The sequence below is a fragment of the Eurosta solidaginis genome, chromosome 3 (assembly GCF_040869045.1).
Source record: "Eurosta solidaginis isolate ZX-2024a chromosome 3, ASM4086904v1, whole genome shotgun sequence".
NCBI classification, from domain to species: domain Eukaryota; kingdom Metazoa; phylum Arthropoda; class Insecta; order Diptera; family Tephritidae; genus Eurosta; species Eurosta solidaginis.
The window spans coordinates 32,901,350-32,925,843 of NC_090321.1; the positions used below are offsets into that span (position 1 = coordinate 32,901,350).

The following is a 24,494-nucleotide window of genomic DNA, read 5'->3' on the forward strand; positions in this document are numbered from 1 at the left end:
AAAAAGTTATTGATTTGTTATCGTAATATTATCGAATTATAATCGAACAGTTTTCGATTGTTTATCCAATAATAATCGGCATATTATCAAAAAGTTATCGATTTCCGTCGGATTATAGCCAATTTTTCATCGGCGTATTATCGATAAGTCAAACAAAAGTTATCAAGTTGTAAAGGAAACGTTATCGTTTGGTTATCGAAATGTTTTCGATTTGCTGTCACAAGACTTCGATTTGTTATCGAAAAGACATAGCTTTGTTTCAAACCGTTATTTACTAGGTATCAAAAAGTTATCAATTTGTTGTCGAAAAATTATCGATTTATTATAGAAAATATATATTATAATGTATCAAAAAATAATCGATATAGTTTCAGAAAGTTATCGTTTCTTTATCGAAAGGTTATGCATTTGTTCCGGTAACAAACATCATAAAGGTACAAGCCCAACCATATCGAGAGTAATTTAATATGACCACATTGAACCTTCTAGGCCATCTCTTCCCCCATGGAACTTGCGATCGTCAGAGCCTCGACTGCAAAAGAAACAAGATACGTCACGTGTAAGTGAGGATAACAGTTGGGTTGGAAAATCTATACAACCCCTTGAATTATTTGGTTATTTTAGTCGCCTCTTACGACAGGCATACCTGACATGGGTAATTCTAAGCCCCCTTATCCGCTGGGTTCGCCCTTTGCCGTATGTAGCTGTATTACAGTACTGAATATGAATGTTATTAGGAGTTAAAGGCACTAGCAACCAAGACGAAGAAGACAAAATGGTCTTATGAACTTGAAATCTTTGGTCAGCTAGCTCTTTACGACAAGAAAGCAATATACGGGGAACAAATTTACGTACCAAATAATACCCTTGACCTCTTTAGACGATAAATTAGCAACTAACCAGCCACAAACCTATCGCACGATCTCGGCGTCTTAAGTGCTGCCACCTTTGAAGCATCTGGCGTCAAATTGACTCTTGTCTGTTACATTGTTGAATCGTTAAATACCTTAGGTGGCAATAAACGCAGGATGGCAGCGAAAATTGTTTGCACTTCAAATAAAAAAAAAAACTTAAGGAAGGCCAAAAATTATGAAAACAATGAAACAACAACAAATGAAAAATTGTTTCAACGCGACAACAAAGAGGCGTCATATATAGTGAGAAGAGGCTACTTTTTAGAAAGAGAATGGCAACAAGAAATTAGAAATAATGAGCAGCAAGAAAATGAAAACAACAATAGTTCAAAGGACAATGGCTGTAGAAATGATTGGTTACCAAACGCATTGACTAACAATAAACAATTAAGGTCTTTAAGCATACGGGGCAGAGATGAAATGAGTGCACGATTATGATGGATTGCGAAATATTCACAGTGCTAAACGTAATCGTATGAATATGTACACTTTATAATACATGTATGTAATTAGGGTGGGTCGATTTGTATGGACGAAAGTTAACCGATATCGAGCCTTCGATTTTTCAATAGGATTTGAGCTCAGGAAAAAAAGTTCCACTACGCATACCCAAAAAAATAATTTTCGAGCCTGCGAAATTTCATTTTTTGAGTTTTTTCGACTTTAATTTTTAAGGTTTTTCATATGTATCGACAACGATTTCAGTTGACATTTTTGGGTCGGAGAGGGTATACATGAAAATTTTAAATCAAGTGCAAACTTTTAGTAGTAGATCATGAAAAAAAACTTAAAAATCAAAGTCGAAAAAAAGTAAAAAAAAAAATGGAATTTCGCAGGTTTGAAAATTACTTTTTTGGGTATGTGTGGTGGAACTTTTTTTTCCTGAGCCCAAATCCTATCGAAAAATCGATGGCGAAATATCGGTTAATAAATCGACCCACTAATGTACATATGTATATGCACATTACATAGGCATATTAAGGATGAAAGAAACAAGTGGCGGCTTATTGCTAGAAGGGAGATTTAAGTTGTTTTATTTTTAGGAATTTAATTTTGCATTAAGTAGGATTTGGAAATATTTTGAATTGGCTTGGGATTACGAAATTGTCTTAAGTCTGTTAGTATTCAAAGTGCCGCTGGAATCCTTTGCTGTATACACTATTTTGAGAATAATAAGGCATGAAATTAGAAGCTGGAAGAAAAAATAAATAGACGAAGTAATTTCAATTTTAAAACAACGTTTACGCCTGCTTTCCATACTAAGGCTGGGTTAGGCCGATCCGTGAGAGCCTAACATAGAGTGAGTGATTCCATAGTGTTACCAAAAGTTTGCTGAACAACAAAATTGAAAATCTCTATCAAAAACTAAAACCTATGTTATAAAATAACTGCATCCACTTGACACATACTAGACGTTTTCCAGCACCCATACTACTGCTACCTCTAGATCTAAAAGCTGTGTCATTCCTGGTAGCCGGAGACTTTGCCGGGCGTGCGCAGGGTACGAGGGCAGTACGTGCTAGATCGTTTGCTCCAGCAATACGCACTTCCTATAACTACTACCACTGACGAAGCCAAGTTTAAAAGCATGTCATATCAAAAGTCAGCGTCCATCATAATCCTCCTTTCATTTTAGAAATAAGTGTAACTTTGTTAGTCTAAGGGCGTAAGATCATGATTTTCGAGTAGTTGATAAGTGCAATACAAAGCTTTATAGCTTCAAAGCTTCCGTAAACCAATTATGAACCACACCTACGCGAGGGGAATCCTGTTACAAATATGATTGTATCATACACATATATAGCCGGCGAGGCTCTGGCGACCCCAAGTTTCTCAAGGAACTATGGGGTGGGGAAGGGAGTGTAGGCAGAATGGCCTAGAAGTCTTAATGTGGTCATGTTACTCGTTCCCGAGATGGTCGAGGTAGTACCTTAATAGTGCTTTGTTACCTGAACGTACTGGTTCGATATCCGATAGAGCACCCTCAACCTCTAAAGCACTTCCCAAACCCTTCGGGGAGTGTCTTTATCGTTATTACAACAACAACAATGATTTCTGACCCTTTCACACTAAAGTATTGGTAATCTGCTACAGTGTTTAATCTATCGCATTGCATTTCTAGATGGTGCCCGAGTAGGAACCCGATATAATAAATTTATACTTGTACGAAACTATTTAATACTTATATGAAACTTTTTGAAGCTTGTATGAAATTTTGTACTAGTATGAGATTTTGTAGTTGTATGAAACTATTTAACACTTGTATGAAAGTACCTATATAAAACTTTCTACTTATATGAAAGTTTTTAGTATTATGGAAAGAACTACTTGCATGAAACTTCGTACTTGTGTGAAACTATTAGGTATCGATACAAGCTTTACCTCAAGAAACGCTCTACAAATATTGAGATTGAAAACAAGGTTGTTCCTGAAAGTGAATTTCATACAAATATCGTAATTGAATGTGAATATTTTGGAATTTGAAGGGATCTGTGGATATATATATAACAGTATATAACTGTATTATTCCTTTTAATGAAGAGAGAGAGAAGGTGGAAACAAGGCTTGTCCTTGCAGAAATTAAAGTAGGACTTCTTATCTTACCGCTTTCCATTTAAAAAAAACTGACATCAGCAACAGATTATTACAGCTGCTGCAACGGTTGAGAAAATTCCTACTGCTACAGATGATTTTCGGCCGAAGATCAAGAGTTCTGAATTTATCTTATACTCATAACGCCGCCTAATACGTTCAAAAGGATGGCAGAAAAAACGAATAGTGTCCCTAATAAGGTCGCAACGACGAAACTGATGATTTACCTCCATACCGTATTTGACCTACCGAGCACGTGATTCAGGCTCCTATTACTTGTTCGTATGAGCAACCGAAAAATCTGTGGGTTTATGGCAATTTGCTAATACTGGGAATCAACAGGCTTGTTGGAAAGCACAACCCTCTTAGTATAAAAACCTAGACTAGGGGGAAAATTTTATCCTATGAATGTCCTAGCTTAGTTCGTTAAATTCCTAACTACATTTATCTCTTCATGGAATATAGTCTAGTAGTCTAACCCAAGGTAAACGCATTCCTTATGTACCTAGCTAAGTGCTATGAGAAGTAAGCTGCACCTGCGAACCTTTCAAATGGAATGTGAAGATGTGCCCTTTGGTCTGAAAACAGCTGCTACTATTGTCAGCTTGGCTGACTGAGCGAAACAAGCAGCTGGACTAACATCGAGGCGAAAAAACACATCACTTTAAACACAGCTTAATGGGGTTTTTTGCTCAAAGGAAAACGGTGATTTTTGCATGCTTGAAGAACACTTAACTAAACAAAAGTGAGCTTCAGCTGATTAAATAGAAGCTCAGATAACGTACGTGCAAGCTTTGTAGGTTGTAAATACCCGCCACAGTAGCAGAGAAACAGTCACTGTATCTAATAATGTCTTATCGCCCTAGAAAGCGAAAGCATGTACTTAACATACATTTGCATTTCTAGTCGCCAATGATCTTGAAAATGATATAAAAGGCGCTTCCCCATAGCTTATAAGCAACAAGTCAGCATTCAGCATTGAAGCGATCAAAAGCTCGACTAGCAAATTGAAAAAAGTAATTGTCTGGCATACTCAAAGAAAAAGATGAAACTCATATTTCTTGCTTTCTCCGCTGTACTACTTTGCAGTGTAATGATGTCTGCTGATGCTGGTAAGCCTCGTCCACGTCCACGTGTAATTCGCATTCGCATCATACGCATTATTCCAATTCGTCGTGGACGTCGCGATGTGAGTAAGACTGTTGCTTCACAGTTACCTGCTACTGAAGATTTTAACACAATTACCAATGGAAAACTGATCACCACAAGCGATCCAGATACCCTAATCTACAGACATAACTTCAAAAATGGTGATGTGACACAATTAGAGATTGCACGGCTTTGTGATACAGTACGACAGCAAATTAAGGAGAAGACAGGTGAGGATGTAGACTTCGAGGTGGAGGCGTTACCCATAACAGAGGAGTGATGAAAAATAAAACATATAAATTTTTTTAAATGTTAAATTATTTGCTGTTAATTACTTTAGTAAAATTATTGAAAAAAAGCTTTGTTTTGATATTTATCTCAAAAATATTTCCACTCACTAAAAGTATGACTACTTCAATTGAAGTGGTGAGTTATTCGATATCATCATCAACAATCTCATACTGATCTCCTCTCCTGTTAATTGGCTTCTAAACGTCACACGATTTTAGCCGTGTCCAAGAGGTTGATTAGCACAATACTAAACTTTATAGCGTTAGAGCTTCCGCAACCCAATTTTCAACCGCACCTACGCGAGGGGAATCTTGTTACAAGTATAAACTTATTATACACATATTCAGCAGGCAAAGCTCTGGCGACCCCGAGCTCCTCATGGAACGAGGGGGTTGGACTAAAAGATTTAATGTCGTCATGTTAATCGTTTCCGAGTTGTTGGACTAGTACCTCAATGGTGCTTGTTACTGGAACATACCTGATCTATAGCCGGCAAAGGGGCATACGCATCGATTACACTCCCCAAAACCTGCGGAGAGTGGCTTCATATTTAATACAACAACAACAACAACAACAACAACAACAGCCGTGTCCAGCACAGCGTTGATATTTCTTCCTTGCAAATAACCGACCACAACAAAATCACTAAAGGATTAAGAGTCCATATACATATTGTAACGAATTTGGGGAAATCCTGGTTATTATGCACTTCTGCTAACGTTCGAATCGCTAAATTGTTGAATAAATCACTCCTATATTCAGTATTGCAAACTGGTTTTTATTTAGATAACTTTGGCAGTAGTACCATTATACTTCACAATTATACCGCACTTCGCAACTTATAGCGTGTTTAAATCAAACTGATTCGTTATTACTCAGCTTGCGCTGCTTTTATACTCTCGGTTTCCTCGTTCACCCATTTCTCCTAAAGTCTAGTAATTTGGCGAACTGTTGTAACTCATGCTTGGTTAGTTACCAGCTATATACAAGCATATCTCTAGTCCACGCCTCTCCCATAGCCATACGCGTGTGTATGTGTGAGTACCTACTTCGGCTGATGACTATATCTGTGTGTGTGAGGTATCTCTTCGTTGCTTTGTACATAAGTGTGGCTAGCTTTAATAGAGACGCCATCATACATGTTGAGGTCCGACATCTGGTTCCCCCCATAAATTCAGAAACACATTTTTTCAGAAAACATTAGTCAGAACCCTTTTTTCAGAAAGTCAAAATTCAAAAACAAAAATTCAGAAATCAGTATTCAGAAGTCAAAATTTTATATTTTTTTGTTGTCGGATTACTTTCTGAATTTTGATTTCTGAATTTTGCCTTCTGAAATTTCACTTCTGACTTCTGAGTTTTGACCTCTGAATTTTGTCTTTCTGAAAAAAGGGTTATGACTAATGTTTTCTGAAAAAATGTGTTTCTGAATTTTTGATTTCTGAATTTATGGGGGGCACTGCGACATCTAGATGCCTTATTAGCTGATTTGCAGTTGATCAGGAACCAATGGGAAACAATTTTAAACGAATGCAAAACAGTTGCGATTCAATTGAACATCTCGCTAAAGTTTCCGGACATTCGAAAGAGAAAACCCAATAGACGTTTTGAAGATACTGGAAATGAGATGATTACGGATGATCCAGGGTCTGATTTTAAAAACAATACATTCTTGGTAATCGTCGATTTGGTAATCACTGGCATTACTGAACGATTTGCAGCTATGAGAATTTTGAGCGAGACGTTTTCCTTTTTATGGCAATTTGAAGACATGGATGAAACTACGGTTCGGGCGAGTCCAGCAAAACTTGTCGAAAAATGCATTTCGGACGTTTTTCAGAGCTAAAAATGCGAAATAATTCACTTGAAACACATTTACGAAGCAAATTTTGATAAAGGTCTGTCACTACTGGAATTGCTAAATGCCATCTATGTTCAAAATCTCCAAAATTTCAATTTTCCCCAACATTTGTGTTGCTTTACGTATCTTTTGCACTATAGCTGTCACTGTAGCTAGTGCAGAATGTTCTTTCAGCCTCCTTTCAAGAATCAAAAACTTTCATAGATCGTGTTCATCTCAAGAGTGAGTTTCAGGACTTGCCACGCTTTGTGTTGAATCCGTTTTGGCAAGACAGTTAAATTTTGATATTATTATTAGGCCACCGTGGTGTGATGGTAGCGTGCTCCGCCTATCACACCGTATGCCCTGGGTTCAACTCCCGGGCAAAGCAACATCAAAATTTTAGAAATAAGATTTTTCAATTAGAAGAAAATTTTTCTAAGCGGGGTCGCCCCTCGGCAGTGTCTGGCAAGCGCTCCGATTGTATTTCTGCCATGAAAAGCTGTCAGTGAAAACTCATCTGCCTTGCAGATGCCGTTCGGAGTCGATATAAAACATGTAGGTCCCGTCCGGCCAATTTGTAGGGAAAAATCAAGAGGAGCACGACGCAAATTGGAAGAGAAGCTCGGCCTTAGATTTCTTCGGAGGTTATCGCGCCTTACATTTATTTTTTATTTATTATTAGAAATTTTACAGCGAAAAAGGCAAGAAAATCCACTCTTTGATATCCGAACTTTCTATATTGGATAATTTAAATTTATAATCATCATTAAATTTATCAGAAATGTATTAAAATGTTAACAAATAACTAGAAAAGATTATTTGAAACAATATGTGGCTGTTAAAGAATTTTATTTTTATGTTACAATAAAACAGTGTAAATAGTAAATATTCTGCGTTAATTTTATTTTCAGTTCTTAGTCCAAAAGTCATTTAGTTGATGTGGCAAAAACAGCCTAGCCCTTTACTCCAGTGCTTATATCAGGGGCACTTCTACGAAGGCTGTGCTGAACTTATATTCAACTTTATAATGCGGTTAGAATGAATACAGTCCCGCTCTGTAGCGACATCAGATTAGGTCATGTTTCTGGGGATGAAATATATGCCAATATCAAACAAAATATAGGCCTTCTAGCATCTTTCAGATAGAATTTACAGCCATGATGGCGGCCAATCGATGACTGATATCTAAGAATTCCACTGCCTATTTACTCTGGCAGTCAAGCAACAATCAAAGCCCTACCTCTGGGTAGAATTGGCTACAGCAGTGATATAGTACCAGGTGGTTACAGTAGTGTACTATACTGTCGATGAATTTTCTAGGCACAACACTGAACCGACCAATTTGAACCAGCTGCCTGACATTTCTCCTCCTCTAGCTACGTGCAACTACTGGCTCGGTACTTTTATCAGCAAGAAATCGAATGCCAAATGGACACTGGATCCCTTATTCATGGTGTCCAGACAAACTTGGCCAGCTTAAATGAGAACTGAACTGCGTTCTTAATCATTTTTAAACATTTCTCCTTAGGCCCTTGGGAATTAAGATCATTCTTCGAAATCGCTCGCTTTGATACTTCAAAAATAAAATAAATTTTATTATTTTATAACAATGGCTACATTCTCGAAACCCTTTACTAGCTATTTGTACTATTACACAGTCCGAGGTCTTTGGAAACTACTTAATGTGTACTTTTTATCAGCAGAGCTCACAGAGTATAGTAATTTTGTTTGCATAACGGTACCCCGTAACGGCATAAACTAAACGAGATAGATATAGACTTCTTTCTATATATCAAAATGATTTGAGCGAAAAAAGAAATTCATTTAGCCTTGCCCGTCCGTCCGTCCGTCCGTCCGTCCGTAAACACGATAATCTGAGTAAATTTTGAGGTATCTTGACGAAATTTGGTATGTACGTTTCTGGGCGCTCATCTCAGATCGCTATTTAAAACGAACGTAATCGGACTACACCTTTTTCGATATCGAAAATTTCGAAAAACCGAAAAAGTGCGATAATTCATTACCAAAGATGGATAAAGCAATGAAACTTGCTAGGTGGGTTGACCTTGTGACGCAGAATAGAAAATTCTTAAAATTTTGGACAATGGGCGTGGCACCGCCCACTTTTAAACGAAGGTAATTTAAAAGTTTTGCAAGCTGTAATTTGGCAGTCGTTGAAGATATCATGATGAAATTTGGCAGAAACGTTACTCCTATTACTATATGTGTGCTAAATAAAAAAAAGGTATAATTAGCAAAACGGATGGCGAACACGCCCACTTTAAAAAAAAAAAATTTTTAAGTCAAATTTTAACAAAAAATATAATATCTGATTCCAGTAATAATATGGTGCAACAAAATACAAAATTAAAACAAAATTTCAAAATGGGCGTGGCTCCGCCCTTTTTCATTTAATTTGTCTAGAATACTTTTAATGCCATAAGTCGAACAAAAATTTACCAATCCTTGTGAAATTCGGTAGGGCCATAGCTTCTATGACGATAACTGTTTTCTGTGAAAATGGGCAAAATCGGTTGAAGCCACGCCCAGTTTTTATACACAGTCGACCGTCTGTCCTTCTCCTCGGCCGTTAACACGATAACTTGAGCAAAAATCGATATATCTTTACTAAACTTAGTTCACGTACTTATCTGAACGCACTTTATCTTGGTATAAAAAATGGCCGAAATCCTACTATGACCTCGCCCACTTTTTCGATATCGAAAATTACGAAAAATGAAAAAAATGCCATAATTCTATATTAAATATGAAATAAGGGATGAAACACGGCAATTTAATAATGGTTTATTGACGCAAAATATTACTTTAGAAAAAACTTTGTAAAATAGGTGTGACACCTACCATATTAAGTAGAAGAAAATGAAAAAGTTCTGCAGGGCGAAATCAAAAGCCTTTGGAATCATGGCAAGAATACTTTTCGTGGTATTACATATATAAATAAATTAGCGACACCCGACAGATTATGTTGTGAGTCACCCTGGTGCGCATTTTGGCCGATATCTCGAAAACGCCTTCACATATACAACTAAGGGCCACTCCCTTTTAAAATACTCATTAACACCTTTCATTTGTTACCCATATCGTACAAACACATTCTAGAGTAACCCCTGGTTCACTTTTATGGCGATATCTCGAAAAGGCGTCCACCTACACCTTCACATTCCAGGGTCGTCCTAGGTTCATTTTCCTACATGGCTATTTTCCCTAATTTGACAAAGGATGAAGGAAAATCGTTCCAGAAAACGTCATCCTTGGTCTACAATTTGGTCGATATTTTCCAAACGTATGTGATGTGGAATTAAAAACCACTTGAAAACCATCTACGAAACCTTAAGAAACCAACGCAGCTAAGATCTCAGCTATGTAATTTTCGGTACACCCGAACTTAGCCTTCCTTACTTGTTGAAATTATTTATTTTCTAATTTCTTTAATAAATAGTAGGTACATTTTATTTCGATAATTTAATAAATATTTTGACCGTTGCTCTTTTTTTAGAAATTCAGTTGAACTATAGGAACCTGCAAATCAGCCATTTTCAATCCTCAATACTCGCTCCCTCCCTCTTTTATTTTACTCAGCCAAACATATGAGTAAGACCCACACCGCCAAAGTAGTCTCGTTGTCCACTCAATGGACCACTAGTCCACTTCGAACCGCTGCCCGTAAGATCAAAACGTGTATTACGATCCCGCGAGGACCAAATATTCGCTTTACCTGCCAACTCCACCTGACTGCCGAAGTTAGGAATGGTGCTCTTCGTCAAACTAGCTGCATGACCATTAATGTGTGAGTAATCCAAACCAAAACCGTTACGCTCAAATTCCACGCCATTTTTCAAAAGAGTATTCTGTGACTTGAAAGCGTTTGCATCCAAATTGTGCACACCGTTGTTAAAGAGATTGGCATTCAAACTCTGGGTCACTGTGTCACGCACACCGGGTGTATGAGTCTTCGATATGGCGGCACCCAAGCCATTGCTGAAAGAAACAAGCAAATAATAGGAATTTAGTTTTGTTCAATAAAATTCTTTGTCGGCAGCTCATACTTACTTGTTATAGGACACCGTACCACCAGTGGTTACTGGTCCACGATCGGTGTTTGCATCAGCAAAAGCGCTAGCAATTAAATTATGATTTGGATTACCAATAGCATTAGCGATTTGCAGGCGTGCATCGGCGCCACCGTTTGGATTACTGGCCAATGCGCCAACTACACCAACATCACGTGCCACACGTACCAAAAAGGGACGTGTTGGTCGGCTCGGCGGTGGATAATAAAGTAAAGTTTGAGCGCGTACACGCTGTGGAAACGCTGCAACGATGCTGTTGATTGCAAGCGTAGTGACAATTGTGTAGATGAAGAGTTTCATTTCTATTGCTGTGAATGAGACAAGAAATTTTCTGTGCGGAGTATGCTTGTTGAAGCTGTGGCCGGTTGACTGATGCTCAATAAGGCGCTCAGACAGGTTTAAATACACGACCAAAAACAGCGTTCAATCGCAAAAATTGTTTGAGGGAGAGTCTTAACGGTGATTTTTTCGTAATCAACTTACTCAGAGTAAAAAATGTATGAGTTTGCACAAGCTAAGAAACGTCTTATCAATTTTGGATTCTTGGGATTTACATGTATACACACACACATGTACCAACACGGTTGCATGAATAATTAAGTTAGGTACATAACTGCACTGTCAGCGAACCAAAAATCCCCTTCCTTAATGAACTTGCGATTGGGTGACCCTACGTGTGAAATACAAAATCATTTAACCGCTGATGTATGGGGCGATCATTGTAGGCGCTGTCTTAACAATACTAGGTTACGCCCATAGTGTTATCAGAATTTGTTTGACGGCCGAACTGAAGAACCCCAATCAGGTGCGAGGATATCTGTTATAGAATAAATCCGCCCCCTTGGCAATTACTACCAGTTTTATAGGACCCAGCTTGATTGCTGCCTCGAGATCTAGCAACTCTGCCGTCCCTAATAGCTGGAGCCTTGACCTGGCGAGCGCAGGACACGAACGCAGAACGTGCTCAACCGTCAGCTCACACTTCCTACACTAGCTGTTACTGACGAGGCCTAACTCATAGACATGTGACGCCAGAAGGCAGTGTCCAGCCAGTATCCCATCGTGAGCCTTAAGTCTTCTCTCTTCAGAGATATGAGCCACTTTGTGAGTCTAATATCATAGGCTTTGCACGTGATCTTTAAAATTTTGCAGCCCCGTGGTTTTGTCCACGCCGTTCCTGCTTGATGGATCATATGCAACTCCTGTCTCCTTTTGATTTCTCCCAAACGGATTGGGACGTCTATCGTCGAGTCAGCGAGTGTGGTACTCTCCTCTGCCAAGTCATAGGCCTTTTAAATAAAAAATAAATGTAAGGCGCGATAACCTCCGAAGAGATCTAAGACCGAGCTTCTCTTCCAATTTGCGTCGTGCTTTTCTTGATTTTTCCAACAAATTGGCCGGACGGGACCTACATGTTTATGCCGACTCCGAACGGCATCTGCAAGGCAGATGAGTTTTCACTGAGAGCTTTTCATGGCAGAAATACACCCGGAGCGCTTGCCAAACACTGCCGACGGGCGACCCCGCTTAGAAGAATTTTCCTCTAATTGAAAAACCTTATTTCTAAAATTTTGATGTTGCTTTGCCCGGGGTGCGAACCCAGGGCATACGGTGTGGTAGGCGGAGCACGCTACCATCACACCACGGTGGCCGCCGGTTACCTTTTGGTTACCCTCTAATGCTCCTTTGCATTCCAGAACACTTCTTGATGAAGTTCTGTGTGAGATTGTTGCCTCAATCGCAGCCTGACTATCAATATATGTATAAATTGACGCGACTGCAGATTAAGCACGCTTCCTCCAGAATTTCTGCTTCTTTCTTCACTGCTATAATTTCCGCCTGTAAAACGCTGCAGTAATCTGGCAGCCTGTAGGATCTACTTATTTCTGTGTCAACACAGTAAACCGCAGACCCAACCCCTTCCATTAATTTGGCAGCATCCGTATACACGTGTATAGCATGTTCTGCATTTCTGCAGCCCGGCACCAACCCTCCGGCTCAATTGTGGGTTGTGTTCGTATGTATCAGTTATTCAAAAAATTACCCCCGACGTTCGATTTTATTTCCCAATCTCTGATACATGATCTATATGTTTTATCGTATTCTTCTTCTTGTAGCGATACCCGACGTTCGATTTTATTTCCCAATCTCTGATACATGATCTATATGTTTTATCGTATTCTTCTTCTTGTGGCGATAATGCGACGACGTGAAGATATTTTGGACTTTAATCAATTTTGACGATTCTTTGGCGGATTTTAATGCGGTACGTTGCGGTATATATGTAGCACTATTAAGGTACTACCCCCGCCACCAGTGGAACGATTTGATATGACTGGTCTTTTGGCTACTCTGTATTACAAAATCTGTTAACTTGACTCTGAACTCTCTACTCTACCACCGAGTTCTTTTTGTTGTTGTTGTTGTTGTTGTAGCGATAAGGACACTCTCCGAAGGCCTTCGGGAGTGTTATCGAGTTGATGATCCTTTGCCGGATGCAGATCCGGTACGTTCCGGTACCAAGCCCGACCATCGCGGGAACGATTTGTTATGACCTCATGCGACCTTCTAGGCCATACCGCTCTCCCACCCCTAGATCCATAAGGAGTTCAGGGTCGCCAGAACCTCGATTGTTAATGGAACAGGATTCGCCACGGATAGGTGAGGTTGACAATTTGGTTTGTAGAAGTTATGTATTGCGCTGGCAACCTTGAAGGGCTCCACTACACAAACCCCTTGAATCTGGTATTTTAGTCGCCTCTTACGACAGGCATACCTACCGCGGGTATATTCTAACCCCCTACCTGCTGGGGGTCCCGATTTCTTGTCTCTGGACATGCTTTATAATTCTTGAAAAAAAGCATAAAATGAAAGTGTGAACTAAAAGGCGTATTACCCTTTGATCTGCCATTGAGTTGCACACCACTAGTAGGCGTATTGTGGCTCCTCTAAACTCTAGCTGCTGCTTCGGTCCTAAATTTTTTGTTTCGTTGTCTACATAGTAATCGCCGTAAGCCTTTGGGGCTTTGATCTATGCGCTCTGATTTGCGATCGCATGTATGTGAAATATTTTGAAATATTTGACGCGAGTTTCATGATCTCTGCTGTCAAATGTCGTATCCTACCGCTTGTGATTCTTTTTCTTAATTCAATGCTCTTTGATCTCCGAAGTGAGCTATTTAGTACCTAATGTTCCTTTTGTAGTTTCTCACTTTCGAACTGCAGTTAATAGCCTTTGCTCAGCAACCTGTGATATGAGTTTCCGGTTTTTTCTTTTCTTCCTGGACTTTTGTAACTAGCTTGTCTCTCTTTGGCATTGATTCCTGGTTTCTATCTTGTCTGATCAACGCCCTAGATTGATGAGGAGTGTGATGACTATTACCTAGGACCTACCTAATTATTTTCTAGCTTTTAGTATTATTATTATTTCATGTAAATATTGTTTTCAATAAAACCGTTTAACTTAAAAAAAAAATTTTATTTTTTTTTATTTTATTTGTTATGATCTCTGGTCTGATCGTATATCAACGATCTTTGGTTTCTGATCTGCCGACCACTAGTCTACTATTGATCCCTGTTGTCCTATGAGAGACCTCTAGCATATCTACTCTAATAACTTCAGTAATCTGAACTGTGGTTCCTTGTATCCTCGTCCCCGATCTCTGGCCTCTTATCTCTTTCTTTTCAAACAAGCAAATGTAGATCACCTGCATGAGTTTATTACCTCATCACCTCACATTTTTTTTCTGCAAGCAGTTCACCGAAGCAGGGGATCTTTTACTCACAATTATGACTAGCACCTGAAAGCAGTTGTAAATTTAGAAAATTCCCACAGTTGTAACCAATTGATAAGATGAAAAAATCAATAAATTTACAATTAACCAATGCGCCAGTAAATTATGCTACCTAAAGAGACTGAATGCAACTCAAAGCACCGAGAGCACTGTAAGCGGATGAGAAAAGAGGGAAGCTATGCTCGAGATAAGCCAAGCGTGAGAGCTCGTATAAAAGCTAGCAGCAGCGCTAATGAAAATATCAATCAACTTACAGCTTCCATTCAGCTATCAGCTTAACATTCAACTCAACAAGCAAATATCAAAATGAAATTATACATCCTCGCAATTGTTGCTGTAGTGACTTTTAGCGCCTTCGTTGAGGCTTATCCACAGCGTGTACGTACTCGCCATCTAATTTATTATCCACCGCCGAGACGACCAACACGTCCCATTTTGGTGCGTGTGGCACGTGATGTTGGTGTAGGTGGCGCATTGGCCAGCAATCCAAACGGTGGCGCCGATGCACGCCTGCAAATCGCCAATGCTATTGGTAATCCAAATCACAACTTAATCGCTAGCGCTTTTGCTGCTGGAAACACCGATCGTGGACCAGTAACCACTGGTGGTACGGTGGCCTATAACAAGTAAGTATGAGCTGCCGACAAAGGATTTTATTGAACAAAATTAAATTCCTATTATTTGTTTGTATCTTTCAGCAATGGCTTGGGTGCCGCCATATCGAAGACTCATACACCCGGTGTACGTGACACAGTGACCCAGAGTTTGAATGCCAATCTCTTTAATAACGGTGTGCACACTTTGGATGCAAACGCCTTCAAGTCACAGAATACTTTACTGAAAAATGGTGTGGAATTTGAGCGTAACGGTTTTGGTTTGGATTACTCACACATAAATGGTCATGCAGCTAGTTTGACAAAGAGCACCATTCCCAACTTCGGCAATCAGATGGAGTTGGCCGGTAAAGCGAATCTTTGGTCCTCGCCAGATCGCAATACACGCATTGATCTTACGGGCAGCGGTTCGAAATGGACAAGCGGTCCATTGAGTGGACAACGAGACTACTTTGGCGGTGTGGGACTCACTCATATGTTTGGTTAAGCAAGTTATAGCAGGGGTTCATATGGGGATATTGGAAATCATTGTTAAATTTAATTTAGTTAAAATATTTATTGAATAAAAAATGTAAAAAACTAGTAATCGGATATATGTATATGCAGTGATAGCTCAATCTTTCTTACCCTTAGTTATTGTTGTAACAACATTTCGCACTGATTAGTCGTCACGTTCTCTGGCAAAATTACCAGAAAAAACTGGATTGAATTGTTATGATGACGATACTGCTGTTGTTGTTTTAACGTCAAAAATCCTCCCCGAAGGTTTAGGAGAGCGTTACGGATATGAGCAACCATTTTCAGGAAATAGATCCGGTAGGTTTGATAGATTGCGGCAAGAGTTTACCCCATTAGAGTATCGAGATTGAAGTAGAACTTGAGTGACGCGAGTCTACTATGTAGGAATGATCCGGACTGAGGAAGCTGGGCAACCCATTACCGACAAACCAATAGTCGGTAGATACATAGTCAAGATGTCCTCCAGTATTATCGGTCTGAAGGTTGCATCTGTTTTGTAAAACTCCTCGATAATGTTGAAGGATTTTGTCGGAGTAACATTTTTTGGCCAAGTGTTAAACTGGGGCACTCTAGTACTTAGATTCGGCTATCGTTGGCGCTTAGCATGCTATCTTGCAGTGTAGTACGTTTTCGAACAGGATCTTCTCTGGTGCAATTAGACCAAAGCCCCTTTGTCTGTATTCTAACTATACGTCTGTAGGAGAGATGATTATACTTCTGCACGCGAATGGGAGCTTTATTTCGCTCACTCAATAATAGGACATCAGGAAACGAAGAAGAAATTCTAGCCCATTACTTGTTTATCACGCAAGCACTGTAAGAATTCTAGTTCGAATCTGTAAAATACTTCGTCTACCTGGGAGCCAGGCGCACTTGGACTAAGAAGACATTTGAAAAGTAAAGTTTTGGGCTTCGTTAGCTAGGTGAAGAGGACGAATGAAAAAGACACGCTCCGGCTCAGAAAGTGTTTAGAAGTGCTTAAAGAAGGGTAGGGTAGGAAAACTATTGTTTTCGCAATGGGGACTTCACCAAAGAGAATACCGTCATCTGATTTTCGTTTTCTCTTACAATAATTAAGTCTACCAGCAGACAGCATCTGTGCAATGTGTAGCGTCTTGGCTTGGATTCTGCTACCAGTATGTTCTGTTCTTTTGGAATTTATAGTTTTAATGTTATAAAGAAAAGTAAAGTTAGGTTGAGTGATAGCAGTTCCGATAGGCCGAAGTTCACTTGGACGCAAGCTATAGCTTCTTAGATGCTCGTAACAATGATATAGTTGCGAATAAGGCAATTGGATCAGTTGTCGAGTGCGTCGGGAACCACAATATATTCGCTTAGTGCTGAACACTGAAACAGGGGATGACTCGATGAGTCCACCTTATCATCCAGTATATTAAAACATACGGACTCCCAATGGACAGTGATGCGCAGATCGCCTGCTATCCACCAAAATCATCTCTCTACACTGCAAGGGGTAAGATCCATATAGACTTTGCTAAGCTGACTCGAGGTAAGAGCACTTAATTCCCAACTGCTATCTGCTCGGTATACTGCTATGTCCAGGCACACAGAAATTATTTATCTTGAAAAATTCCGATGCAACCACAAAAGAGCTCAGACACTTACCGACCACCCTCGAGCGCACCACAGTTAAACGCAATGCTTTATTTTCGCTAGGCTACCAGAGTATCCGAGTAAAGTACTCTTACCGTTGTAGCACTGGATAACATCCCGTCCTAATCGTGGAAAGTTTCGCTTGAAAGACTGTACAGTGAACGAGCTCCGGATCGCATAAACGCTCCTCTCACCAACATTCCCCTCCAACTTCGACCCATTCGTGAACGAATTAGCTAGTTTAATCCGCAGATGAGTCTCTCCTCAATCTACTCTAGAGTGGGAATTACTTAGGTGGTGCTTGCAAGAGGGGGCAGAAGCATGGACCATGACAACAGCAGATGAAGCGGCTTTGGGAGTGTTCGAGAGAAAAGTTCTTCGAAAGATTTATGGGTTTATGGACTTCTATCCGTTGGCGATGGCGAGTGCCGAAGAAGATTTAATGATGAGCTGTACGAGCTATACGCAGACATCAACATAGTCCAGCGAATTAAAATGCAGCGGCTGCGCTGGCTAGGCCATGTTATTCGAATGAAAGATGATGCTCCGGCCAAGAAAGTGTTTCTATCGGAACCCGCCTATGGAAGCAGAGGTAGAGGGCAGCCCCTACAACGTTGGAACGACCAGGTGGAAAACGATTTAAACACCCTTGGTGTGACCAATTGGCGCTGGTGGCGGAGCGAAGGAGCGACTGGCGCGCCTTGTTGGACGGCCATAACCGTTTAGACGGTTAAGCGCCAATTAAGTAAGTAAGTAAGTAAGCTTGCAAGAGGGGCTGAAAGGGAGATAGTTAATTTAAGAAATTTAAGCCCTTTTAAGAATTTTTAGCTTCTTCTACCGACATAAGCTATTGATTCTTTAGGTTCTGGTATCCTTTGGAAAAATTATAGTTCTTATGTTTAAAAATGACGTTATGTTTAAGATTTCTAATTTTTATTAATTTTAATCAAATAAATAGTTTTTTATTTTTTAAATAAATCTAGAGCTAACCACTAATCAACCAAACAAATGTGTCAGTCCCAATCCAGCGCTGAAATCCTTTTGCCCACTCAACGGTCCACTCATCCACTTTGAGCTACTGCCAGTCAAATCTAAGCGCGTATTACGATCATGTGATGACCACACATTCGCTTTGCCGCTCAATCCCAATTGACTACCAAAATGGGGAATATTACTGTGAGTCAAACTAGCGCCATGACCATTTATATGCGAATAATCCAAACCAGCACCGTTACGTTCAAATTTAAGACCATTAGCCAATTTATTCTGCGAGGCGAAGGCATTAGCATCAAGGCTGTGTACGCCATTATTGAAGAGATTTGCGCTGGCACTCTGTGTGAAAGTATCACGTACACCGGGTATGTGCGTCTGCGAGATAGCGGCGCCTAAACCGTGACTGTGGAAGGGAATGTGGTAGACATTTAGTAATATTCCTTTGAAGTTTTTTTTTAACAAAATCGTGTACTCACTTATTATAGGCCAATGCGCCTCCTGTAGCTACCGGTCCACCATTTGTATTGCCAGCTGCAAAAACTTTGCCAATCACATTATGATCTGGGGTCCCTATACCTTTTGCCAATTCCAATCTTGCATCAGCCCCACCAAGTGGACTACTACTTAACGAACCACCCAATGATTGGGGATAAGCTTCGACGAGTGCACCAAGGAGTGCTGCTGTGAGTACGAAAATTGTGTAGTAATTCATTTTGTAGATGTTTGAGGGTTGTTGTAATTATTTATGTGTGCGCTTGGCAAGCTCTGGGTTGAATGTGATTCGGTTGAATGGCTCGACTGGTTTTTATATGCAACACTCAAGCCTTGCCTTATCTCAACTTATACCCACACAAGTGTGCATACACTCATACAAATTTAACTGCCTCTCAGGGAATCCCATTACTCACGAAGCTGTGAAATTGGAGCTGTGCCGCTTCTCTTTTTGGTTTTTGCTTAATGAGACCTGTAATCTTTTGGATCTCATACATACCATGTGCATCTTTTGTTTTCGTTGATTAAGAATAATTTGTTATCATTTTTTTCACAGTAGCGTTTGAGTGAGCATTGGCATGTTTTATTATTTGTTTTTGTTAAAGTCGCGCATAATCCCTGTTTTAAACATAAAGGAAAGAAGTCCACAATCTTAAAAAAAGGGGAAGTAATTGTTACTTATGGCGTTTTCTTTTCTGAAAATAATGTCTCCTGGTTTGTGTGGTCCCTTCACAAAGTCTTTCCCACTGATTAAGAATTGAGGTACCATTGCCTACAAATTCAGTCACTTTGCAGAGAGCCAGGTGAAATCCGGGGTTTTGCCTCATAATCTCGCAGATCGTTCAAACATTTTCAGGAGTAGCTCCTTGCGGAGGGATCGTCCCTCGTTCACTTACTCCAGAGAGGCTTCGAACCTAACACCGGTCTTTGGAATTGCTGCGTCTGCTGAAAAGAAATAGAGATACATAAAATGGTCACACTTTTGTATGTATATCTCATGCAAAGCGTAGTTTCACCTGGGTTTAACTCCTAATAATCGTCGCAAACAAAATTTCTTTAAATCATTTGTGGCTCCTTGGCGGTCACGCACAAAGGCGACTTACGGTTGCTATTAATGGTCTTTTAATACTCATGACTCTCGTGGCACAGGTAGTCTCCAGGTTTTTTCGGCTGTTTTTAGGAGCTACAATTCCCGATGTGCGAATAGTAGCAATCCCGGACACCAGTCGCTACCACGCCTCCTAACCCTCACACCATATGACAGCACAGAAGCTATAGGACTGCGACTTCGAACTCTTACCTTCGTCGACGTCACTGTCCTAGAAGCTCTAGGTGGAGCTCCGAAGACTTTCTAACGGATGTTTTTGTCGCGCAATGTTGCCGAGCTACACCAGTGAAACACCTTGAAACGTTGGGGAGTGACTATTCGGCCAATGATGTTTCCCTCGAAATCATAAGCAGTCTAAGTAGATGTCATTGCGGATCTCATGGGTGAAAATCGTATAATCCTCGGAGCATCTACATAATTAAAATTTTTCAAGGACCCTGGATAAAATTTTAAAATGTAGACCAAAGTTTGCAGACGTTTGTTTTCACAATATTTCAATGTCCCGTGATACTATTGTTGCCTAGCCTAGCCTGCGATTGCGTCGATCCTTCGCTTATGCTTCTACCCTGCAACAGCCGGTGTCGCCCAGCGTTTGCGTAGCCGACTCTAGGCCCATCTATAAAAAAGCAGATCACAGATGACCATGAGAACCCCAAATTCCCCGTAGCCATCTTTGTACTCTCATCCGAAATCTTTTGGTTAATCAACGCTCATCTAACAATTGTGATTTGTGTTTTTACAAGCCACTTTCTAATCGAAGTATATGTGGTACGTTCTAACACAGTGGAAAACCCTTCATGCTGCATGGAGGACGATGAGGTCAAGTCGCTTTATGCTTGCTAGAACTAAGTTTCCGTATCAGCTCACTCAGATCTTCGAAAGAAGGTGGTTCTCTAAGTAGCTAAAGCACAATTGACCTTCATTTTGTCCAACCTAAGCTATTCTACAACATGAATAGAGAGCGACCTATAAAAAAATCGCCGTTAGGTGGCGCAAGAATCGCGATATTCAAAAATATCGTATTTGTGGTCCGATTTGGCTCATATTTGGAACATATAATACATACATGAATAGACAGCGACCTATAAAAAAACCGCCGTTAGGTGGCGCAAAGATCGCGATATTCAAAAATATCGTATTTGTGGTCCGATTTGGCTCATATTTGAAACACATAATACATACATGAATAGACAGCGACCTATAAAAAAATCGCCGTTAGGTGGCGCAAAGGTCGCGATATTCAAAAATATCGTATTTGTGGTCCGATTTGGCTCATATTTGGACAACATATAGTTCGGTTGAAGTGATATCAAAATATTTTGGAGTTTGAGAAGGGACAAGCATACGTGGCGCAGAGTCGAGTAAAGTCTTTGGAAAGATTATATATTGAGGACTTGGATTGTAACAAATTGTCAGGAAAGAGTCCGTGTAATAATGAGTCACTAACTGAACTAAATAGAATGAGAAATAATAGGCAATTAAGTAAAGACTAAAAACTTGAAAATAAAATAATTAAAAAAAAATGTTTTAAGTTAAATGGTTTTATTGAAAACAATACTTACATGAAATAATAATAATACTAAAAGCTAGAAAATAATTAGGTAGGTCCTAGGTACTAGTCATCACACTCTTCATCAATCTAGGACGTTGATCAGACAATTAAATAAAAGCGTTGGGCTTGAAACTTGTCAAATTTCTAAAAATGTGAGACGTAGCATAACCTAATTAAGGTCCAGTTGGTCTTATATATGACTATCAATAGAAATTTGACGCGTCCAACGCTTTTATTTAATTGTCTGATCAACGCCCTAGATTGATGAGGAGTGTGATGACTATTACCTAGGACCTACCTAATTATTTTCTAGCTTTTAGTATTATTATTATTTCATGTAAATATTGTTTTCAATAAAACCGTTTAACTTAAAAAAATTTTTATTTTTATTTTATTTGTTATGATCTCTGGTCTGATCGTATATCAACGATCTTTGGTTTCTGATCTGCCGACCACTAGTCTACTATTGATCCCTGTTGTCCTATGAGAGACCTCTAGCATATCTACTCTAAGAACTTCAGTAATCTGAACTGTGGTTCCTTGTATCCTCGTACCCGATCTCTGGCCTCTTATCTCTTTCTTTTCAAACAAGCAAATGTAGATCACCTGCATGAGTTTATTACCTCATCACCTCACATTTTTGTTCTGCAAGCAGTTCACCGAAGCAGGGGATCTTTTACTCACAAATATGACTAGCACCTGAAATCAGTTGTAAATTTAGGAAATTCCCACAGTTGTAACCAACTGATAAGATGAAAAAATCAATAAATTTATAATTAACCAATGCGCCAGTAAATTATGCTACCTAAAGAGACTGAATGCAACTCAAAGCACCGAGAGCACTGTAAGCGGATGAGAAAAGAGGGAAGCTATGCTCGAGATAAGCCAAGCGTGAGAGCTCGTATCATATAAAAATATATAATGAAAACATCAATCAACTTACAGCTTCCATTCAGCGATCAGCTTAATACTCAACTCAACAAGCAAATCTCAAAATGAAATTATTCATCCTGGCAATTGTTGCTGTAGTGACTTTTAGCGCCATCGTTGAGGCTTATCCACAGCGTGTGCGTACTCACCATCTAATTTATTATCCACCGCCGAGAGGACCAACACGTCCCATTTTGGTGCGTGTGGCACGTGATGTTGGTGTAGGTGGCGCATTGGCCAGTAATCCAAACGGTGGCGCCGATGCACGCCTGCAAATCGCCAATGCTATTGGTAATCCAAATCATAATTTAATTGCTAGCGCTTTTGCTGCTGGAAACACCGATCGTGGACCAGTAACCACTGGTGGTATGGTGGCCTATAACAAGTAAGTATGAGCTGCCGACAAAGGATTTTATTGAACAAAATTAAATTCCTATTATTTGTTTGTATCTTTCAGCAATGGCTTGGGTGGCGCCATATCGAAGACTCATACACCCGGTGTACGTGACACAGTGACCCAGAGTTTGAATGCCAATCTCTTTAATAACGGTGTGCACACTTTGGATGCAAACGCCTTCAAGTCACAGAATACTTTACTGAAAAATGGTGTGGAATTTGAGCGTAACGGTTTTGGTTTGGATTACTCACACATAAATGGTCATGCAGCTAGTTTGACAAAGAGCACCATTCCCAACTTCGGCAGTCAGGTGGAGTTGGCTGGTAAAGCGAATCTTTGGTCCTCGCCGGATCGTAATACACGCATTGATCTTACGGGCAGCGGTTCGAAATGGACAAGCGGTCCATTGAGTGGACAACGAGACTACTTTGGCGGTGTGGGACTCACTCATATGTTTGGTTAAGCAAGTTATAGCAGGGGTTCATATGGGGATATTGGAAATCATTGTTAAATTTAATTTAGTTAAAATATTTATTGAATAAAAAATGTAAAAAACTAGTAATCGGATTTATGTATATGTAGTGATAAAAATCTAGCTCAATCTTTCTTATCCTTAGTTATTGTTGTAATAACATTTCGCACTGATTAGTCGTCACGTTCTCTGGCGAAATTATCAGAAAAAACTGGATTGAATCGTTATGATGACGATGCTGCTGTTGTTGTTTTAACATCAAAAACACTCCCCGAAGGTTTAGGAGAGCGCTACGGATATGAGCAACCATTTTCAGGAAATAGATCCGGTAGACTTGATAGATCGCGGTAAGAGTTTACCCCATTAGAGTATCGAGATTGAAGTAGAACTTGAGTGACGCGAGTCTACTATGTAGGAATGATCCGGACTGAGGAAGCTGGTCAACCCATTACCGACAAACCGATAGTCGGTAGATACATAGTCAAGGTGTCCTCCAGTATTATCGGTCTGAGGCTTGCATCTGTTTTGTAAAACTCCTCGAAAATGTTGAAGGATTTTGTCGGAGTAAAATTTTTTGGCCAAGTGTTAAACTGGGGCACTCAAGTACTTAGATTCGGCAATCGTTGGCGCTTAGCATGCTATCTTGCAGTGTAGTACGTTTTCGAACAGGATCTTCTCTGGTGCAATTAGACCAAAGCCCCTTTGTCTGTATTCTAAATATACGTCTGTAGGAGAGATGATTAAACTTCTGCACGCGGATGGGAGCTTTTTTACGCTCACTCAATAATAGGACATCAGGAACCGGAGAAGAAATTCTAGCCCATTACGTGTTTCTCACGCAAGCGCTGTAAAAATTCTATTTCGAATCTGTAAAATACTTCGTTTACCTGGGAGCCAGGCGCACTTGGACTGAGTAGACATTTGAAAAGTAAAGTTTTGGGCTTCGTTAGCTAGGTGAAGAGGAGGAATGAAAAAGAGACGCTCCGGCTCAGAAAGTGTTTAAAAGTGCTTAAAGAAATTCCTTCTGCAGGGAGCTTAGATCTAGAAAAAAAAGTTCGAAGTCTGGACACGATATAGGATTCAAGATTTTGATATAGTCACTATACCAATTGTTTTTCTCAGCAGCTTA

At 39.8% G+C, this 24,494-nt stretch overlaps 4 protein-coding genes across 4 annotated transcripts; 2 read left to right on the plus strand and 2 right to left on the minus strand.

Moving 5' to 3' along the window:
- Positions 1–10,205: 10,205 nt before the first annotated feature.
- Positions 10,206–11,264, minus strand: LOC137243540 (attacin-B-like). Its single transcript, XM_067771349.1, has 2 exons — positions 10,861–11,264; positions 10,206–10,788 (listed from the first exon to the last, which is right to left on the minus strand). The coding sequence occupies exons 1-2, from the start codon at positions 11,178–11,180 to the stop codon at positions 10,386–10,388; spliced, it is 723 nt and encodes a 240-aa protein (XP_067627450.1). The 5' UTR covers positions 11,181–11,264; the 3' UTR covers positions 10,206–10,385.
- Positions 11,265–14,906: 3,642 nt separating this feature from the next.
- On the plus strand, positions 14,907–15,870 carry LOC137246315 (attacin-B-like). Its single transcript, XM_067777426.1, has 2 exons — positions 14,907–15,300; positions 15,373–15,870. The coding sequence occupies exons 1-2, from the start codon at positions 14,981–14,983 to the stop codon at positions 15,773–15,775; spliced, it is 723 nt and encodes a 240-aa protein (XP_067633527.1). The 5' UTR covers positions 14,907–14,980; the 3' UTR covers positions 15,776–15,870.
- Positions 15,871–18,332: 2,462 nt separating this feature from the next.
- LOC137243541 (attacin-A-like) lies at positions 18,333–19,200 on the minus strand. The gene is made up of 2 exons (XM_067771350.1): positions 18,891–19,200; positions 18,333–18,817 (listed from the first exon to the last, which is right to left on the minus strand). The coding sequence occupies exons 1-2, from the start codon at positions 19,124–19,126 to the stop codon at positions 18,418–18,420; spliced, it is 636 nt and encodes a 211-aa protein (XP_067627451.1). The 5' UTR covers positions 19,127–19,200; the 3' UTR covers positions 18,333–18,417.
- A 3,289-nt stretch (positions 19,201–22,489) lies between these two features.
- Positions 22,490–23,451, plus strand: LOC137243543 (attacin-B-like). The gene is made up of 2 exons (XM_067771352.1): positions 22,490–22,881; positions 22,954–23,451. The coding sequence occupies exons 1-2, from the start codon at positions 22,562–22,564 to the stop codon at positions 23,354–23,356; spliced, it is 723 nt and encodes a 240-aa protein (XP_067627453.1). The 5' UTR covers positions 22,490–22,561; the 3' UTR covers positions 23,357–23,451.
- The last annotated feature ends 1,043 nt before the right edge of the window (positions 23,452–24,494 follow it).